The sequence below is a fragment of the Megalops cyprinoides genome, chromosome 14, assembly GCF_013368585.1.
Source record: "Megalops cyprinoides isolate fMegCyp1 chromosome 14, fMegCyp1.pri, whole genome shotgun sequence".
NCBI lineage: Eukaryota > Metazoa > Chordata > Actinopteri > Elopiformes > Megalopidae > Megalops > Megalops cyprinoides.
In genome coordinates, this window is record NC_050596.1 from 5,440,307 (window position 1) to 5,460,781 (window position 20,475).

At 42.4% G+C, this 20,475-nt stretch overlaps 1 protein-coding gene across 1 annotated transcript; it reads right to left on the reverse strand.

Moving 5' to 3' along the window:
- Positions 1-9,944: 9,944 nt before the first annotated feature.
- atp6ap2 (ATPase H+ transporting accessory protein 2) lies at positions 9,945-15,510 on the reverse strand. The gene is made up of 9 exons (XM_036546074.1): positions 15,414-15,510; positions 14,297-14,427; positions 13,996-14,124; positions 13,102-13,197; positions 12,581-12,718; positions 11,567-11,620; positions 10,699-10,848; positions 10,464-10,583; positions 9,945-10,196 (listed from the first exon to the last, which is right to left on the reverse strand). The coding sequence occupies exons 1-9, from the start codon at positions 15,487-15,489 to the stop codon at positions 10,002-10,004; spliced, it is 1,089 nt and encodes a 362-aa protein (XP_036401967.1). The 5' UTR covers positions 15,490-15,510; the 3' UTR covers positions 9,945-10,001.
- Between the last annotated feature and the right edge of the window lie 4,965 nt (positions 15,511-20,475).

Consider the following 20,475-nt stretch of genomic DNA (forward strand, 5'->3'; position numbering starts at 1 on the left):
CAGGGGGGTGGGAAGAGCAGATGGGAGTGGAGATAGGTGGGTTGGGTGTGGCCCTGATCAGCCACAGCTCTAATGGGCTTCTGGGGAGCTTTGGCAGCTTGAGGTAATCTGGGTCCCGGGACTCCTCCCCCACTCCCCCTCATCTTCTCGAACTCATTACTCCAATGATGCGCTGAGAATGGCCTTGTACCATCAGAATATCCAACCTGCTGGGTGAAAGCCAATTTCAACATGCAACATTCTGCACTCCCCTTAAAATGAAGCTCTTCTCTGAATGTGAAGTATGGAGCACAAGGCCACAGTGCCATCTCTACTTCACAACTGCAGAAACACACACACACATGCACACACACAAACAAATGCAAACACGCATGCAAACAGATCTGTCGTTTTAACATAGCTACTCTAACAATACAGTACACTACAGTAACCTTCTTCCTATGCTACAGCGTCAAGTGACATTGGGTGCGTCAAGCTTCCTTTTTTCTTACAGCATCCTTGCAGGAGAGTCTGCAGTATTGGCCCATTCAACATCAGCCTCCATCTGAACACAAGCACATAAGGGGATCAGAACAAATGATACACACACGTAGTCTCCTCTCCAAAATATTTACAATTTTCTTTCAATATCTGTTGACAAACATCCTTGATGCAAACTAAATTCCCTTTCCTTTTTTCTCTTAAACATATTAATTGTCCCATTTTCAAAAATATTTGCACATTCAGCTATTTCTTGCCAAAATTGTGCCCTCCCCTTCCCCCCATTTACAATAAATTAGAAGAAGCCATGAATTATGCAGTGTCCACATTACGAGCTGGTCTCCTCATCATGTTGCATAAGACAAGCTTAATCTTCAGACCTCCGCTGGGAATTCTTCAGATGATACGGAATATGCATAACTGGATCAGATGGAAATTTAATAGTGCCGAAGCCTGGTTTTTATCTTTAACGTGGACAGCGGTTGCGGGGAGTAAAGGAACTTGCTAAAAACTACAGTGTCTGCTTATATAAGCTGAAGGGGACAGACTGTAAACGCTGTCGCGTTCTTATGTATAAACACATCAGGTCTGCAGACGCTGATAGACACGTGCTTCTAAATGCTGTTCAGAGCGTACCAGCTTCAACAGGGGCTGCCTTTGGGGAAGCCCATTTATTTCTCATAAGGAAGAAATATAGTGCTCCGGAGTGAATAAATGACATCAATCAATGTAGGAAAACACTGGAGCGTGCTGTGCGAGGGGGGATAACCGTTATCCGGCTCCCACTTTCCACAGCAGGCCTGAGCAAGACTTTCCCAGCCTGTTGCGGTAATTAGAGGACGTAGCACTTCTTACCCAGGCCGGGCCCGGCCCGAGGTCTGTTGGCCAGGTCAGGAGGTTCCCTACCTGCTGACACTCAGGGGGAAAAGCATTGCACTGAGACGCTCTGTTTCTCCATCTCTCTCCTGGGAATCGGCACCGCGTCAAGCCAAAGCCTTTAAAGCTGCACAAAGACGTTGTTAGATATTAATGACTTTGTGGGGTGGTGACCAACAAACCTATATAATGAGTTGACCTAAAAACATAGAGGGGGGGAACAATGAAAATAAAAAGTAATGAAAAACAGGCAAGATGGCCACATGTTCCAGTAAAAAAAAAAAAAAAAAAAAACAGGTGGAGCAAGTCACCATGTGAACCCTTGTTCTCATTAGTGGCTTGCGAACATGGAGCTCAGATGAGGCACCAGGAGACAGACCACAGCACCAGCTGAACTGAAGTGCCCTGGATAGACTGCACACGAAGCAGAGAACACTGGCTAGTATCAGTCAACGATAACAGACTTTTAAGACCAGAACAGTCCGAGCGTTGCTTTAAAGCTGATCCAGTTAGCGGTCCTGCTATGGTCTGGTTTGGTCATTTTCATGGTAATTTGCCCCAAAAAGGTGCAAGCAGTGCATGTAGATGTGTTACAGCTGTAAACAGCGGAAAAATGGCTTTGGTTGGCTACAGTTACCTTCACCTGATGTTGTTCTGCGTTTACCACCCATCCCTCCTTTTCCTTAGGCATCTAAGTAAAATATTGTCATAAATGTTTAACGAGTAAATCACCATTGTAATCCACAGCTTCATCCCTAATAGCAAAAGTACTTCATATAATTCACCAATATGCTGTCTGCTAATTAGTCCTTTTGAAAACGACATAGTTAGCAATAGCTGACTGTTGAACGTGAATTCATGCAACAGAGGTAGCTGCCTGATCTCTGAATCACACCTACAACAATGTGAATAACAAAGCTAGAGACTCTATTTCAGAAATTGCAACTGAGGTGAGATAGGTATAGCTAGGTATAGTTGACATGGTGCAGTTACCCCTAGTCTTATGTTATCTGCTGCATTAAAGCAGTTTAGTAACCCTAAACCACCTCACAGAGACGGCCATGACACGTGATGTGGTTACTGCAGTTGAAGGCCTCAGACAGTGAGCTTGAGTCCTCTTACTTGTGAACTAATGTGGACTGTTTGCCAGTGTGAAAGGCACTCTCTACCAAACTGCCAATAGATTAGACTAGCAGCTTGACAGTTTGTCAGCATAGCATGGGCTCCTTTCCCTAATTATGTGCATCAGCACCAATGCTTTATGGCTTGCAACTGCTACAGACATAATAATAATAATAATAATAAATTTTATATGTCACACACCTTACAATAAATTCTCCATACACAAAATAGAAGCAGTACAGAGATACTAAAATACTAAATACTAAAAATGAAATAATAATAATAATAATACAGATCATTTAGAGGGACAAAATAAATATACAGATAGCTGGGTAGGTGTAACGGGTGGTATATTGCTGCGTTGTGTATTAGATGTTACGTGGGCCGGCAAGTTTCGAACCGAGGTTTTCACTGCTCGCATATTGCTATGTATGTCATTTTTTCATTATGTACACTATGCAAGGGTCTGCCCTTGACTGCAACAAAAAGAATCAGTCAGAAAATGACTGATAACTGTTTTGCACTAACCTAAAAGAGTACTCAATTCCCACTCTGGTCCTCAGCACATGTTGGTAAAATGTTAAGGAGGAAATGTAGCACATCGGGTTGACAGGACTAATAAAGGGCTGTAAGGTTGAATCCCATGTATGTACACTGGCACAGAGCACTAAATCCATACTGTTACTCAGAGAGTATCCACCTGGACACATGGCACCTGGCTTCGCTATGCACAGTATCAATGGAATGATACATACGTTTTGAAGAGTGAACATACAGTGGCGAATGAAAAATCAGCCACTCTCTAGAGTGGTAAAGAACTGGATCATGGCAGAAGTCATTGCAATCCTGACCTTTGACCCAGACTATCACATCAAACAATCGCGGTGGCTTATTAGGTCACTGACCAATTGAAGCGCCCTCGTTACCTAAAGGTCCCGACATCAGATGGTTGCTTGCTAAGCAGAGTAAGCTCCACAGACAGAGCACTCTGGAAAGTTGGGCAACACGTTCCCAAGGAGAGTAAGGAACCAGAAAAAAAGGGCGGCAAGAGAGAGCAGATTCAGCAGGGCTTTTTATAGATCTGTAAAATGAAGTGTTTGTTTATTTACCTTAGACTGCAGCCAGGAAAATGACAGAGATCTTTCCAATTCAAACGCTGAGCACGCTGTGGAAAGGGTCAAGTGCATGGGCCGCGGCGAGAGCCGACCGCCCCCAGCTACTACGCGCAGCACCAGTGAAGCAAACCATTACAGTACAAATGAGCACGCTAAACTGCTTTTTACAAGGCAAAAACTCCCTTCGTTAACAACTCGCTCATCTGGGTCAGGCATGGGGCCAGCGGTTTTTTCTCCTTTAATTAAGACTGTTTTTACGTCTTCATGTTTGTCCTGTAATTTAAGCGCTATTTTCTTTTGAATGTCCCCCCATTAATTGTAAAATGGGGGTGAACCAGAAAACACACATTTGCATTCCAATTCCCAGAAAATCAAAGGCAATCATTACTAAACAGGGGACGAGCTTTTGCTTAAACTCACAAATTAGGTAAATAAAGGCCATTATATAGCGCAGTTAAAGCAGGACTGCGGTTAAAAATATATGTATATGATATTTTTTAATGATATGTATCATGTACTTGTATTCCAAATCATATGCTGTAAACCTAGACCCTGAGCCCCCTTCTCCACTTACTCCAGCAGGCCTTGCTTTCCATAAGAGATCCGAGAAGTACTAAACCCAGATGAAAAACTAGCCCACGGATATATGATCATGTAAAGATCAGGTAAACATCACATAAGGACACAGTGAATCATGGAGAAAAATCTTCTGTCCTTATCAATGTGAAGCTTGTGTACACCATCAATTTCATTGTTTTGAAGCTGACTGCAAAGCCAAGCAAGTACTGCTCTTTTGACAACCTACCCTACATTGAGAGGGATGGTGATCATATCTAGTTTGGTTTTTATTTTTGTTGTGTCACTTTTCACCGAGTTTTTATTTAATGAAATCAGCTGGAGGACGAAATGCATTCTCTAAGCCTGTGACCTGACGTTCTTCCTCTTCATTAATATGCGTATGTATATAATCTTCGCCACTGGATGATAATGGAACTCCAATAAAATCACACCGTGCTTAATATCACGTATTTGCTCCGCGTGGCAAAGGCGATAATTGCGTGGATTACACAGAGTACATTAAACATGCTGTCTGATCATTTTGAAGCATAAAATGAGAAATGTTGGTAGAACGTTAGAGAACAGATGCTAGCAGGTGGCACCAGAAGAAGGAGACAGGGGTGGAGTGGGTGTACGTCCCTTTGCTTGCGGTGACTTTTTCCAACTCACAGCGTCTCGGTCAGCCTTCACGCTAGCTGTATGTCCGTGAATCGCTCTGTTCGTCGCGTGTCTGTGAATTTCGCCGCTGGCTGGGCGGCAGTATGTCTTGGTAAGGGAAACAGTGGTATCCTGCCATGAGACATACATTCTCAGACAGCACGTCAAAGCAAAAAGCACTGTTTGTTTCAGTGTGTCTCTACCTAATTGCTGGCAAAAGAAAACAGCTCTGAGGGAGACATGGGGGCCGGGCCATAGCTGAGTGAACATATGGATCCGCACATAAGCATTGTCAACATCACTGCGATCAAAACGGACAGGCAGCCAGGACGTGCCAAGAACCGCCGTTAAAGCAGAACCTTGCTTGGCACAACAGTGCAAAGCGCAAATTAGACCAACGGACTCTCCCTCGACTGCTGGGTTCAAACCCGGGGTTTTGCACTGTAGTTATCCAATTAAAAGAAAGCTTTGCTTCTAAAGTTCGAGTAAACAGAAAAGTGATGACAGCTTGTGCCCCGTATTACCATATTATTCCTGCGTTGCAACATCAGCCTTAAGTTAGTTTATCTCCTGTCAATAACAGATTCCCCTGTTCATGCGACAGCCATTATGTTGCGATGAGTTATGTGGGAGAAGTGTGCCATCTAGTGGGAAAAAACGCTGCAGCCGTCAACAGCATCAAACATACAGTACTCTGAACTTCTGTCGGTGTTCTGTAGTTCAAACTTTGACACTAGAACAGAGATGCATGTGCTTCCTGCCGACTGTATCGCTGTATTCAATGAAATACAAATGTGTTCGACAACCTCATTTCCGATCAAAACAGCATCCCTTAACTGCAGCACTCACGACTTGTGAACAGTCAGGGTACCCCTGTTGCATCACCATAAGGATGAAAATCAGCAGAGCTGGAACGTAATTTTGAGTCAGGGCGTAAGAACCAGGGACCGGGGGGGGGGAGGGGGACACGTCCTCCCCAATATTTGTGTGGACTATTTTTGTCCCGTCATCCCCCCGTTATTTTTCTAAAATAACTCAGGGCTCCAGCTCGTTGACACAGCAGATTAACTGGGACGACACAGCTAGCTACAACAGTCGTTTAAAAAGCGCCGGGCTAAAAAAAAAACATTGAGTTCACGAGGTAACCGCCTTTGCAAATCAAGGACGCAGGAAGTATTCTGAGCTACTCGCCACACCCTATTTTCGGTATCAAATTCTCTGTCGCCTACTACTGAACAGTATTCTGTTTGAGTATGTTGTAAATTTTCATATATAACGTTAGCTTGTCACTTATTTCGCTCATCGTTACTGAACAAGCTAACGTTAGTTAGCCAGCTGTTTTGTCATAGGTTAGTGAGGTATCAGCTAGCTAGCTAGTATACTATTATAGTATAATATTAAATACCGGTGGGATAATTATGTGACCAATTTTGTGAAGAAAACTTCAACAAAAACGTACACACAGTAGGCTATGTACTGTACTTCCATGCTTTCCTGTTGTTCAAGGCCACAGATTTTCATCAACGTTGCACCTGTTTTCCGTGGCTATACAGTGAGGGAAAACCTGTCTGCTGTGTGTAGTCCATAATTAATAGTCTTATGTTGTGATCGGATGGCATGCCATCATTACGTCAAAGTGTGACATTTGATGTGGATTAGTGTCATACACTTTCCATCTCCACGAGGAAATTACTTTTATATATAGGCCTAATGAGACACATCCTAATGTTGGGGGACACACCTTCATGTTGGGCAAACTGTGCCCCAGATGTGCATCTCCTATGTCCAGATGAGCTTAGTAGTAACAGAGGTGCGCAGCTCTTCTTCAAAGCACTTGAACAGCCGTGTTTACACGCACATACCTTCTTATTTCATACCCCCCACCCCCCCCCCCCCAACATCAAACTGTCTCCTACGCCCTTGGCATATTTCCTCACCTCTTCCCCACGTCCAGCTTGAAATAAAATAAATTTTGTATACAAATAAATACTCAGATGAATAAAGAAACTGTTAACAGTTCTCACTGTAACTGTGTTGGGTCTTAAAATCTGAAAAAAATTGCCAGTGATCATTTGGCAATGACCTTTGGAAGTTCTGGCTCCTATACTGGGTCAGGGTGCTCATCCCTGCTTCAGATCTCATGATAGTTTAATAACCCTCTTCCCTGCATTCAATATGTCTTTATCTATGCCTATACTGTCACAGTTCCACTGCTACCAAGGTATCTTTGCTTCTCCAAAGTGTGACAAGTTATATTACCACACCCCTACAGTAAACCATTTAGTGCACAGGGGGCTAAACAGAATTCACGGTATATAGTGGACACCAGGGTAACAGTGTGGTGCAAAAGCGGTAAGGAGCAGGGTTTGTAAATGATAGGTTGCTGTTTCAATTCTCCGCTGAGGAACTGCTGCTGTACCCTTTGATTACACGTATGACCCATAATTGCCTCAGAAGATATCCAGCTGTACTAATGGAAAACGTGTAAAACCTATGCAAGTAGCTCTGGATTACAGCATCTATGAAATGATAATAACAATGTGATAAAAGAGAACTCACCAGCATTCCGAACAAAAACGCAGAACATAAAATGAAGGAATTTGTCCATTCATTCAAAACCACTAAAAGAACTGACAGAACACAAATGATTAAACAAAGTGCTTGACACTACATTTCTGAGGGTTTCCTTTACCTTAGTTGGCTTTGAAAAATTCACACAGCGCCCCTTTGTGGGGAAAATGAACAATACCATGAGTCCATTACTCTCAACCCTGATACTAAACACATTTCTCATCTATTCATCTATTTTAAAGTATTTCTTGGACTTGCGTCATTGTCTTCAACATAGTGACTAATCAGAGCATTTTTAGAATTCCAAAGGGAAAATTCTGGAAATATCAGGCTCTGGGTAAAAAGGGATGCATAATAATGCCATTTAAATCATGAAACTAGGTGAATGAATAGTGGTTTATTGTGTGCTGTACATGATCAAAAATGCAGAGAAACTATCACCACCACAGATGTGTCTCACCTTTGTAAGCAATTCAGCCAAAAATGTTTTTACATATTCAGCATCACATTTTAACTGATGTTTTCAAGGGTATAACAATCCAGCCAAACATTTTCCCTTTGTTTAATGTATTTCAGCAAACTGAAGAAACTACAGCAGTGATTCAATTAAACTATTACTTTAAAAGTGCCACAAATCCCATTTTGTGGCATATCAGCAGTAATGGCCACAGACAGACATATGCACCACTTTGTAAAGAAAAAAAAAACACTTTCAATTCCATCATATTCTGTACACTTTTACAGAAGGTGCCTGAAACAATTTGGTCAAACAATATATGCTCCATATACTATTCCTAATTACATAAGGGGATTACTCTTTACATCTTTATACTGATCACATCACATTTTACAGTCCAACCTTCAACGTGCTGACAGGTAAACGTCACTTATTATTCATAATCGAAGTAAGAATGGAATGCCATCATCCGACCTGGCAGTTTGGCGAATTAATTTAGTTTTTTATTACTTGAATATTCTCTGTGTGTGTCTCAATTAACAGGTAACCACGTCCTTTAAAAAAGTAACCGTGCTTCGAACTTGTTACTCATTGCCAAACCACAAAGCACCTCACAGGCCTTCCAACAAATTTATGAATTAAAAAAAAAAAAAAAAAAACACACAACACAAAATTCCTTTACAAATCTAACTCTTCAGCTCAGTATTTATATATAGGGATTTAAATTAACATATTTGCATATTCCAGTACAAACATTTACACCATAAATACACTTAAAATTCCACATATGGGTTACAGACATAAGGAACTACATTTCCCACAGCACACTGCAGAATATCACCGTTCATCCAATTGGACTGTCTGCGTTATGAAAAGAGCCAGTTATTCAGTTGAGAGGGGATGAAACAGACATTCATGACTTAACTCAAACCATGAATCTGACCCCTTAAGTTGCGTATACGTCACAACAGTGATCACTATTTAAAAACTTAATTTGTCATGTACCAACCAGCTGAGATCAAAGAGAAAGTGAGTGTCCAAAAGCAAGCTTGTGTATGCAGCTGAGATCCTCCCATTTTAAACCCATCCTAAAATGTTTGATGAATGGAATTCCTAATTATCTGAATATTCTGGTGGTATACATGCAATACTTCCATCAACTGGTCCATAAACTGTGCTGTGATGTCTAACATTGTGCAGTTTTCACATGGGAAGTGAAGCTCCTTCCAAGTACCCAGTATATAGTAATCTACTATTCATGTTAAATTAACTGACATCAAGACAAGATTAGGCTTTGATATCTATAGTACACTTGAGAAACTTATTTAAATTTGCCAGTTAAGACTACCCTATAGTTGACATGGACTGGGAAAAGGTCACTCCCTGCACCAATACTGCAAGCACATCATCTCCACACAAACTCCAATGAAAACGTCTCAGAAGGAATGATCCTGGCACAACAGCACAGCCTTGTACAAAACTAACCAATCACGCTTTGGTATTTTCACACTCTGCAATTGGTTAGTTGCGTATTCAGTACAACTCCCCCAGAGACCGAACACTTCATTACAGCAGGCAGCTCTGGCTTACCTTTCTCATGTACTGCACGTCCGCAAACAGAAAGTAATTCAAAACAAACTGCCATTTACAAAATCCATTAAAACTAAAATCGTCCCATTCACAGAAGTTACATATTGTAATTCAGTGCACGTTTAAATGGAGGACTAACCACATTAAGATGGTCCCTGGCATGTGTTCCGGTAGGCAGTCAAGACTCAAGTGAAAGCAGCTGTTCAAAGCTATATCTGGAGGGCAGGTACTGATGTAACACTCTATAAAGCATTCCAGGACCAGCATCACTGGTGATCAGACACAAAGCTTTGTCTCAGTTTTTCATGGAGTGAATAGACTTTTTCATACTTACATTTCATTATATACACAGAAATGCCAACGGATGCAAAGCAAGAATATACAACGTTAAGAGAAAAATAAATGCTTCTGTAAAATTAACAGTTACATGTAAACTTATATCTGATTGGTTGCTGAATGACAACTGTGAAGACATAAGGCTGCCTCATGCAACCCACGCTGCTGGGGAAAATACAACAACAACAACAACAAAGAAGAGCAACAACAACTCAATGGAAATGTAAAGGGGTCGGCTCTTAGTCCAGGCGGATCTTTTGATTGGTCATCCTGTAGATGATGCTGTCATAGCCCGGGTCCATGTTCCACAGGTTGTAGGCGATGGCGATGACAGCCAGGGCCAAGACAATCATCAGCCACAACACGATGTTGAACACCACAGCATATTCAAAGTTGTACTTGTAGGCCAGGTTGTAAGGGCTCCCGGGGTTGCTCTGTGACAGAGAACCAAGAGAGTTTAAGGTACTTTCTGTCACAGGATGCTGGAACTGTCATCAGGAATAACTGTAGTAACTGCCATCATGCACAGACTCTGGTATTCAGCTACCTCAAATATTTACAGACTGATCTTTCATGTAAAAATTGCACACAAAAAAAACACCCCCCAAAAATGTTGATGCCAAACCAAATTAGAGTGAGACAATGAGAACCTAGCTAGGAGCACATGGGGTCTGGTTTCACCCGGCTAGTTTAGCACTCACGATCTGCTTCGACTCCAGAATGGAGCGGGACTTCCTGGTGAGGGGTGCCTCAAAGCTCTTCACCGTCACTACCTCCACCACCGCGTTGTTGCTGTAGATGCTGGACATGTCGTCTGCGAACTGCAGGGCACAGGACATATGACTGGTCAAACCTGAGGGATAGCAGTCCTGCACACTACTCTGGCATGTGGGTGTCACGGGGACACCCTGATTCACCCCGCTTCTCCCCCCTCACCTTCTGCAGGACACCGGCCAGGATCTGGGTGGCGTCGCGGAACTGCGGGGAGTCCGTGCCGTAGCGACGGCTGATCTCCTCCAGCCCAGCCAGCTCCAGGGAGAAAAGGTCAGGGGAGTGGTCTCTGGCCAGGTGCTTGTGCCTCAGCAGCTACAACAACAGAAGACAACACCCTCACGTATCCGCCACTGAACCGTCAACACCTTTAGATAACCACCAAAACTGAGATTTACAAAGCAGTACACACAATATAAATGTCACTCAGCCCACAGGTGATCAGTAACTCCAAGCATGTGAAGATGATGTAGCACTTCTAGTAGGAGGTCCCATCTTTCACTTATATTTACCTATTACTTTCTGTCAGAGAACTTATTTGAATCCTTCAACAATTTTGAAAGGTTTTAAATTTGAATCATTGCATCAATGACTACATCTCCTATACTTCAAGTTCACAGAAGTATTCTCACACAGGAATTCTCTAAGGATGCAAGTAACACCAGCTCAGAGACAACAAGTCTGGCGTTCCAGTCAGACTTCAGTATTACTTTGTTTCAAAAGTAGCAAGACAGGTTTTTTAGGGCACAGACATTCAAATGTCACAATGACCAACTCAATAGTATCCTCAGGGATCCTCAGTCTGGACCTTAATCCTTGCAGCAGAAAACAGCTGCTTTTACCTCACCACCAATGGTACATGAATAAACGCAGAGCAAATCCAGCCACACACACAGGTTATGAGAACATTAACCAAATAGCATGTTTTGACTGAAGCTGAAACATAACCTTGCGTTCTTTGAGAGAAACGAACATGTTGTCACAGACCATGTATGTGTGTATCTGAGGTGTGCTGGACCATGAGAGAACTTACCAAAGCAGCAATGTCATGCAGCACCTGCAACTCGGACAGGAAGAGCAGGTCAGCCTGCAGAGAGCGGACATGGGATGAACGGTTATTTGGGCCCCAAGTCATGTGTCCATATGCGCCATCATAGTAAAAGCTACCCAGATGGAAGGCAGCTTGAAGCCTGCTCGTGAGACAACTGCTAAGTAATATCAGTCTAATACAAGTGGGAAAACAAAAACCTCACACGGGCGTTTGGAACTAAACCACGTGATCTATGATCTATGATCACTCTCAAACAGAAACCATCAGGTGTCCCAACAAGCTCAGCTCTTCTAAAATTTCCCTTTTGCCCAAAGTCAAAGAGGGTAGAATGACAAAACATATCACACAGATCCCACATTTAAACTACACACCTTTCTCAATTTAAATTATGTATCAATTTATTTTTGTATAACATTTTTTAACAACAGTTACATTCGGACTTAAAAGATACACTTCTGAGGACTTCCCTCTCCGGTGTGCAAGTGTACTTCTCCCAGACAGATGGCAAATACAGGCCTCAATGAGACTGATGTGGTTGCAGAGCACGTCTCTGCTCATCGCAGCTGAATGAAAGCAGCTGCCCAGAGGTCACAACAGTACTGCGCAGTGTCATCATTTCCCAGTGAGTACATGTAGCCAGAATCTGTTGTTACTCCTGGACAAGGCAGACTATGCCATAGTTAGCTTCAAAAACACACTCTGGACTGCAGATGATATAATTTAAATAACCAAGATGTCCCCCTACGGTGTCAAATCGATTTCAAATGGACATCATGTCAAGGGTCACTGACTGCAACTTGACTGAGACCTGTCCCCAAGGACTCAACACAACTGGAGTGACTGAATCTAGCCAAACTGATTATTCAGTCTAACCAGACTGTAATTCTGATTAGGATGAATAATAAGTCCTGTTAGACTGATTATTTGGAACAACCTTCTGAGGAAGAGGGTTACCAAGGACACGTGCCGGATGGGCGGCTGGGTATTTCACCTCACCTCATTGTTCCGCCTGAGGGAGCTGTGGGGCAGGGACTTGAGGATAGAGCCGTCCTGAGTCAGGCGTCCCTGGATCTGCTGCAGGGTGACGGGGAGGTCCTCGAACACCGTGTTGGCCTTCCCCACCATGTACAGCCTCTGCACCAAAGGGGACAGGGTGATGGTGAACAGCACGTTGGCACCATGGTGCAAACTGGGACCTGAGGTGTTTCAGGCACATTTTGGGCATACACCTAGCTATATGGAACTGACATCCTCTACCTCTTAGAGAAGCACCACTAACAAAATCCCAAGCCAAATCTCTGATCAACATGGACTTTTTTTAAACATCACAGATGAGCGATTAATCTGGCAAATTAATTAGTAAATTCCAGAATTGCCTTGTTGTCGTTTTTGCTGAAGACCACCTAATTTTGCAAGCGTCTTTGAACAGAAACACCAACCGATCATCAAAGCTATGCAATCAAATGCCACGCCCGTCCCATTAGCAACAGACCCACCCCTGGAGCTTCTCAGCCTACCTCTTCGCTGGGTGCCAGCTGCAGGACCACAGGCGTGTCCTCCTGGAAGAGCGTGTGCATGGTGTTGGCCACACTGTCCAGGGTGAACGGCACTGGCTGAAAGACAGCAGCACAGGAAACAGGAAGTGAGCCTCATCCTTCGCAACAGGCAAATACGGGAAGAACGCCTCAATAGATGAGCGCGAATGGCGTACAGCCATTTTCAAGGTCAAAGTCTTCAGATGTAAAAGTGCTTTGAATACGCTTGTCTCCATTATATCTTTAAGTCATAAACACACATTACATTACATTCACTTAGCAGATCGCTCTTATTCAGAGCGACTTCTGATACAAGAGAAGTATATCAACATACTTGTATCAAAACTAAATTCCCCTTCTACTAGATAACTGCACTCATTACTTCACTGTCTCAGTTGTTCAGATTACTATTATTTACATTGTACATACAACCAACTGTACATATCTTGTCTATACAGTACATACAACCCTTGTATATACACTCCCTTTTCCAATTCTGTCCACTTCACTTCTATGTATAACATATTTAATATATTATACATATAATAATCTGTACATATGTTCCTCTCCACTGTCTATAACACTGTACATACTGTAAGACATAGCATCACTTATGCTGTAGTACTTACTTTTACCTACACTTATCTGTAAATAATGCTATTCTTTTGCACTTCTGGTTAGATGCTAACTGCATTTCATTGGCTTTGAATCTGTACTCTGCACAATGACAATAAAGTTGAATCTGATCTAATCTAATAATAATACACATCACAAACATGTGTGTTACATGTGTTGTGGAGTGGGCAAAGGGGAGAGCCAGTGATGGGGCTCCATCCTGGTCAACAGCGGGCAGTGCAAACGGACAGAGTTACTCACATTCTCCAGCGGGTAGGACACTGAGCTCTGGGGCAGATCCAGGCTGTCCACGCCTCTCACCACCACCAGGATGCTGGCCTGAGGTCGCTGGAACAGAGAGCCTGCCTGTAGGCCGGGCCAGCCGAGCTCCTGCACAGCGCACACACGCGCGCACACACACACACACGCACACACTGTGTGAGTACATTACAGCAGTCATTCAGCAGTATCTACATACTTCACTCAGAGCTTTCATGCAACTTTGACTGTATTACATTTGGCTGTATAATGTTGCAAGACAAAAGTGATGTGAATCACATACATCCTCCACGGAAAACCCCATGGTCAGGGCCACCAGGTCGGGGACCTTCTCCCCAGAAACAGGCCAGTCTCCCTCTTGAAAGGTCACATACTGGGGTGCCTTCAACACTGTCAGACGGTCCCCAAGAACTCCTGCAAAAAAACAAAATTTGGAAATAGAATTTGTTGCAAATTTGTTTAACTCAAACACCAATTCTTTCACTGGTAACACTCCCTTATTTAATTGTTTTACAATCGCTTGTTTACAATTTTTAACTTACACAACCGGTTGGATTTTTCTCTCACCAACCTTTTCATCGGTTTAACTGCGAGCGCAAGTGTGTGTGTGTGTTAAAAGACACGGGGCTCTCGTTGCTGGCGCTTGAGCATTCCGTATCATGTCGTGTGCCCACGGAGGGCTCGAGAGATGACCAGTGCAACTATCTCACTAAGGTGTTAATTGAAACCAGAAAATGTCAGTTAAGCCCCAAACCTAATCATTGTATGTTAAATGTTAATTGCGTTTACACGTCTGACACTGCTCCTATAATGTGCCAGTTCCTCTGTGTCCAAAAGAAGAGGAATGATTAAACTGCTCTCACAAGACCTGTCACATGACACCGTCTTCACCGGCCTGGAATAGGATAAGGAAGTGCGTTTTGAAGCCGCTATATAAAGACCATATTACGCCAGACAACGTATTTTATACTCTTCACCTTCAAACTGCTAACAGTAGCTTCCTAAATTTTGATACTGTTTAGTTGACGTAGCGAACGTTTGCTAGCTTCTTAGCTATAACCGCAACCACAAGGCAGCTAGATTATCTCTCCACAACGCAAATCTAACCAGTGGTTTACGCTGGAGATTTTAAAGACAGATCTGCCTTACTCTCTATTCAACTAGCTAGCTAGTTATGTCTTGCTAATTAGTGAACATATCGCTATCATATTACAGTACAGCTGGTAAACTAGCTAGCTAGTTAGCTCGTCGCCATCACATCAGACTAACTTAACGTTACATCGCACTAGCATTAGCGAGCTTCACACATAATTCAACACTCTGCATCAGACAGCTAGCTGCCCGGTTTACTAATCAAAGTAATGTTAGCATAAACACTGTGATTTTCAATTGTTCCTCACCTGCTGCAAAAGCAGCGCAAACAACGAATAACGCCAATGGACGACACATTCTTCTTTGACTTCCACCGTAGCTCATCTCTCTCCTTCGACCGGATCACCTGACAGTACAGCAACAAGGCATTATGGGTAGGCGCAGACCACAGAGAGCTCTGCTGGATCCGCCCCCAGTCTAGATTGACATCAAATCAGCCAATAATGAATACCCGGTGTGACGCACCTACAGAAATGTTAACCAATAAAAGCATGTAATGATGTTTGGAGGCTGCGCAGACGCCGATGCGACGAGAATCCGACCTAGCCGATAAATGGGTAAATGAGGTGAACTTTTCCCAGCTTCATCCCATTTACCGTATTCACCATTTCAGCCGCTTCACGTACCACCATTTCATACGAACTCACATGAATCCGCGCAGACGTAGCGCAACACCACCACAGCGTTATGTCCTAAATACGCCCAGTATGACTGTGGAATCATTTGTTTTTCTTCAATTATCGCGCAGATGGTGCACAAATCCCCAGATCTTTAAAAGTTGAGATCGTCTAAAATAGCAAAGCCCAATGATCAGGATAGTTATGTAGATGGTATAAAGATTGCTGCAGCAGCGCAGTGTTGCGAACGGGGGAAAAAAAAAACGCCCAAAGTGACACGTGACCAAGCTGGCACACCCGCCGCCCGCGTGCAGCATTTTTTCCAAGCAGTCACAGCCCGATGCAAGGTTGGTTTTCTAGCGCCGCGTTGTGCACCCAGACGTTCAACGAAACAAACTGCTATATAATTCTAGCTTTTTTGTTTAAGTACAGACTTTAGGTAATAGAAAGAGTGTACTTAATATGTGTAAGGCTAGTTGTATTTTTGAATGCAGTTTCCGCAAATTATTCGCACAGATACAACTCGGCAGAGATTGACATTAGCGTTATTGAATCACGCTGAGGTAAGATGTGCTGTACGGTTACGGCCACACACACAACCACGTTAACGAACACAGTCGGCCAGCTTAATAACTACAGTCACTGCTAGTTTTGTTATCATGCGCTTGGAAAGTGACTGTCGTGTTAGTGGTACTATGATACTATGAAATGTTTGAAAACCATAATCCAGAGATACTGACCTCCTGTCTTGTGTGGAGGTGCGGGGGGTCTTCAAACGTCTGGTTTACGAAAATATGTAAAAATATGTCTCCGAAAAAGGAGATGTGCATCTCTGTTATATCCCCCTGAGCTTGTTGTCACTGATACAACAATACTGTAGGCATGTCTATGTATTTTGTAAAAGTGAGCTATTTTCTCCCTCAATTAGATCTTCATCCATGAGGTCTGCTAAGAATTCTTCCTGAACTGCAAGCTATGAAAAATAAGTGGGTGAGTGTCTGTATCTATGGCCTTATGTTCACTCAAGATTTTAGCATCGATTTGATATAGCAGATTGAGCACTTTTTCTGTAGGAAAATATCTACTGTAACTAAAGATAGAGGAAGCAAATGTATGTTGAGGAAGGACACAGTAATGCAAGCAAGACAAATTTGTCAAGCAAGCAGATGTGTCCAGGGAAAACAGTCAAATCAACCTTTACATTTACATTTAGTCATTTGGCAGAGCTGCTCATCCAGAGCAACTTACAAAGCATAAGCAGAGAAGTGCAAATAAGGCTACATGAACAGCGATACCCACAGAAGAAGAAAGACTTAGTTGAAACATGTACAAATACGTTACATCGCTACAACAACTGGTGCCATACTATATACCAAGTGCGACAATAGTCTAAATTTGAGCAAATAGTTTTAAAGTGCAATAATAACACCACCTTAAAGTACTACACAAAAAAATATAGATATAAGTGCTGTAATGGTAGCCTAGGTGCAGTCTGAAGAGGTGCGTCTTCAGTCTGTAGTGGAACGTAGCCAAACACACCAAGGGGATGCTGATAAGGAGCAAAGCAACACCTTCAGTAGAAAGATATGTGAGACCTTGCTACTTCACTTGTTGGCAATAGTGTACCACAGTGGTTTGGCAGTTGGTCAGAGCATTCTAAGTGTTTATTGCTAATGGGACTCTGATGATGTACGCTTGATTGTTTTATTTTCGATCGTAGTCTACATTCACTACATGTCTAACTTCCACCTTTACAAAAGGGACATATGTAAAACCTATGTAAGTCTTCTGGGATAAGAACATGTAGAACACATCATGTCCTGTAATTTGTCATTTGAAATGTGACATTATACTGTATGTCACATTACTTCAGAGCCTATTTTGATCTGCAGTTTTGGTTTTTTTGTGTTCAGGACAAGACATACTAGAGCATAATTAAACAGACTAGAGCATAATTAAACAGACTAACAATGAGATATAACAACAACTATCGAGACTTATATAAACCTATGGGGATTATCAGTGGCCTGTAGTCAGTTTACAGTATGTACAACATTTAATATGACGGCGCTCATCCCATTCATTGAAGTACTGTTGGAGCAGAATAATTACTGGAAGATTTTTGGATGAAAGATCAAAACCAAAACTAAAAGCAATTCTTGTGTCCCAGCTGCTATGAGAATATGACCATTTTTATTTATTAACGTATGTTCCGTTTGTGTATTGTGTGATGCATTTTATGTTTTATGCTACAAAATTCATGTCTGTGAAAGGACAACATAATGTCCATATGGAGTGTAATAAACTAAAAATTGAATTTAACTGAAGTGAATTGTAGCGTGAATTTTAAAACAGAGAGAAATGAGCATAACAGCCTGGAAACAAGCAAATCTTGTCATGCCTCAAAGAGATCGATGCCCAAAACAGATTATGGAGGGGCTTAGCTGTAAAACTGTTATTTACTCCAAGCAGAGACTGTGAGGTGAGGGATCAGTGTGACCAGATCCAGTGTGCACCTGCTGCAGATGTGTCTGCTTTTATTTTAACTCACAGAAGACTCCATGCGCCTGACATGCTCATCGCAGAAATTATGTATTCATAATACAAAATGAATTACAATTTAAAAAAAAAAAAAAAAAGGTGTGAAAGCAGCCACCAGATTTACCCAAGCGTGATCTTTTGTCTCTCTTATGTGCAGTTATATATGTGGGAGTGTATTTCAGATTTGTATGTAATGGGGTATGTGGAGGTTTACTTTTATGCATGTAGTATGTGTTAGCATTACATTTGGATTGATATAGGTCTTAAGCTGTGCATACTGCTTAGCACTTACATGTCAGTCTAGGCACATATCTGTGATATCAGCACTATGTTTGCGCTAGCTCATGCACATGTGTGTGTGGTTACTGGTGTCCTGGTCGCGCAGCTTTTCATGCCACTTAATTACATGCACTGTGAAAGTCGCTCTAGATAAGAGCGTCTGCCAGATGACAATAATGTAATGTAATTTAGCAAGTCTTAAAAGTTACGCTTTATTGTTTACACAATCTGTCTGACGCATCAAATCCGGCTACCCTTCAACTAGCCATGTTAGAGCCACAATGGAAATAAGTGGTTATTTTATTTTTTAATATTTAGAGCATTTGTAGCCTATGATTCTGAAGTACATGATAGTTGTTGTGTTCTGTAATATTGCATATTCAGTTTGATATTGCATACTTTGAAACGTAAGCAGATTTCTGACGTCACACGGTAAGCGCAGAGCGCAACAGTCTTTGACCGTGACTACATGGATTTCTCGCGAATAGTATCTGTAATGTTCATATTTTCTTAACATCAGTAAACAGTGTAAACTTTAAGAAGTCTCGCGTCAATTACTTCAGTCTCTGAAGAAGAACAAAAAAGCGAAATCGAAGGAACGGCCTCTACAAGCCAGGTGAGGAATTTCAACGACTCCGGATAACTCCGCGTACTTTGTGGTTCGTCAACTGCATTACCGATTATGTCCACTGGATGGGGATATACGATCACGGTGTAAGAGGCGTAGGTCGGCAACTTGGACGCGAGGGTACAGCGAGTTTCGTTTTTCTCTGTTTCGGCTGGACCGTACACGGGGCACGGGATCCTTATAATAACGTTTTCGGAGTTAGGGTCTATCTTTGGTTAAACCAAATCACCCTCTCAGAACGAAGTAGCTGTGTAACTGTGTCTTTAGAAGGTATCATTTTTCAATGGACACCTAACCCCCTATTCGAATTAGCCCCTCCAAGTGATTTTCGTACTCTGCTGAATACACCGTTGCCTACTTTCTTGTCGGGAAAAGGCTGTATTTTGTATTTTGTTTTAGATACCATGTGTAGGCTATACTGACTTCAGTCTGAATAATATACACGTTATGCTAGTTCCTAATTAATTTGGACATGGATATCGAACGCAATATCATATTGGACAGATGGCATTTTATGTTTTTCAAGACTTAGGTTCGGTGAGTGTGTATTCCATAAAAGGTGTGATGCCCTCTTCCTTATCAACCGCATACATGTCAATAAGATGGTAGTACTGACCTGTTTATGGCGCCCACACATAAACGCATCGTTGCGTAATCTGCTCATATAATAGCAATTTACCTATTCTTGATTGCTCTAAATCTAGACACACTCCTGTAATGCTAGGGACATTTAACATTTAATCAGTATACTCAGGCTATTAGGAACACTGGCGCAAACGAAGTGACTATTAACATTAGATTCTGATTAGTTTACTTTGTTTCATTTTGGTGACCGCGATATTCCCCTTGTTCATTAGTCGTGCAGGAGAGTGAAGCACGGGCTGAAAGCGTCTTCTGCGGCTTGTCTCGATCGGCATGCCGCATCAGAGCGGAGGAATGAGACTCATTTCCTCTCGGGTCGAAGGCGAGCTGTAGACCGAGAGGAATTAACACACCCTCGAAACAAGTGGCCTGTCAGCCTATGGGTTCTCATTTAGCAGTCAGCTAATTGCGGACCGGGTGAGCCCTGTTCTTTGCGTTTGAGACTGTATAGACTACAGTGCACAAACCATAATATCGAGTCGTTTTAAATTTAGCATGTTAAATAACTTGTTCGGTGTTTATTTGTGGATAAAATGGCAGAGAATTTCGCATATCAGCAGTTGCCTAGCTGGAGTCAGATAGATGAATCCATTAACACGATCC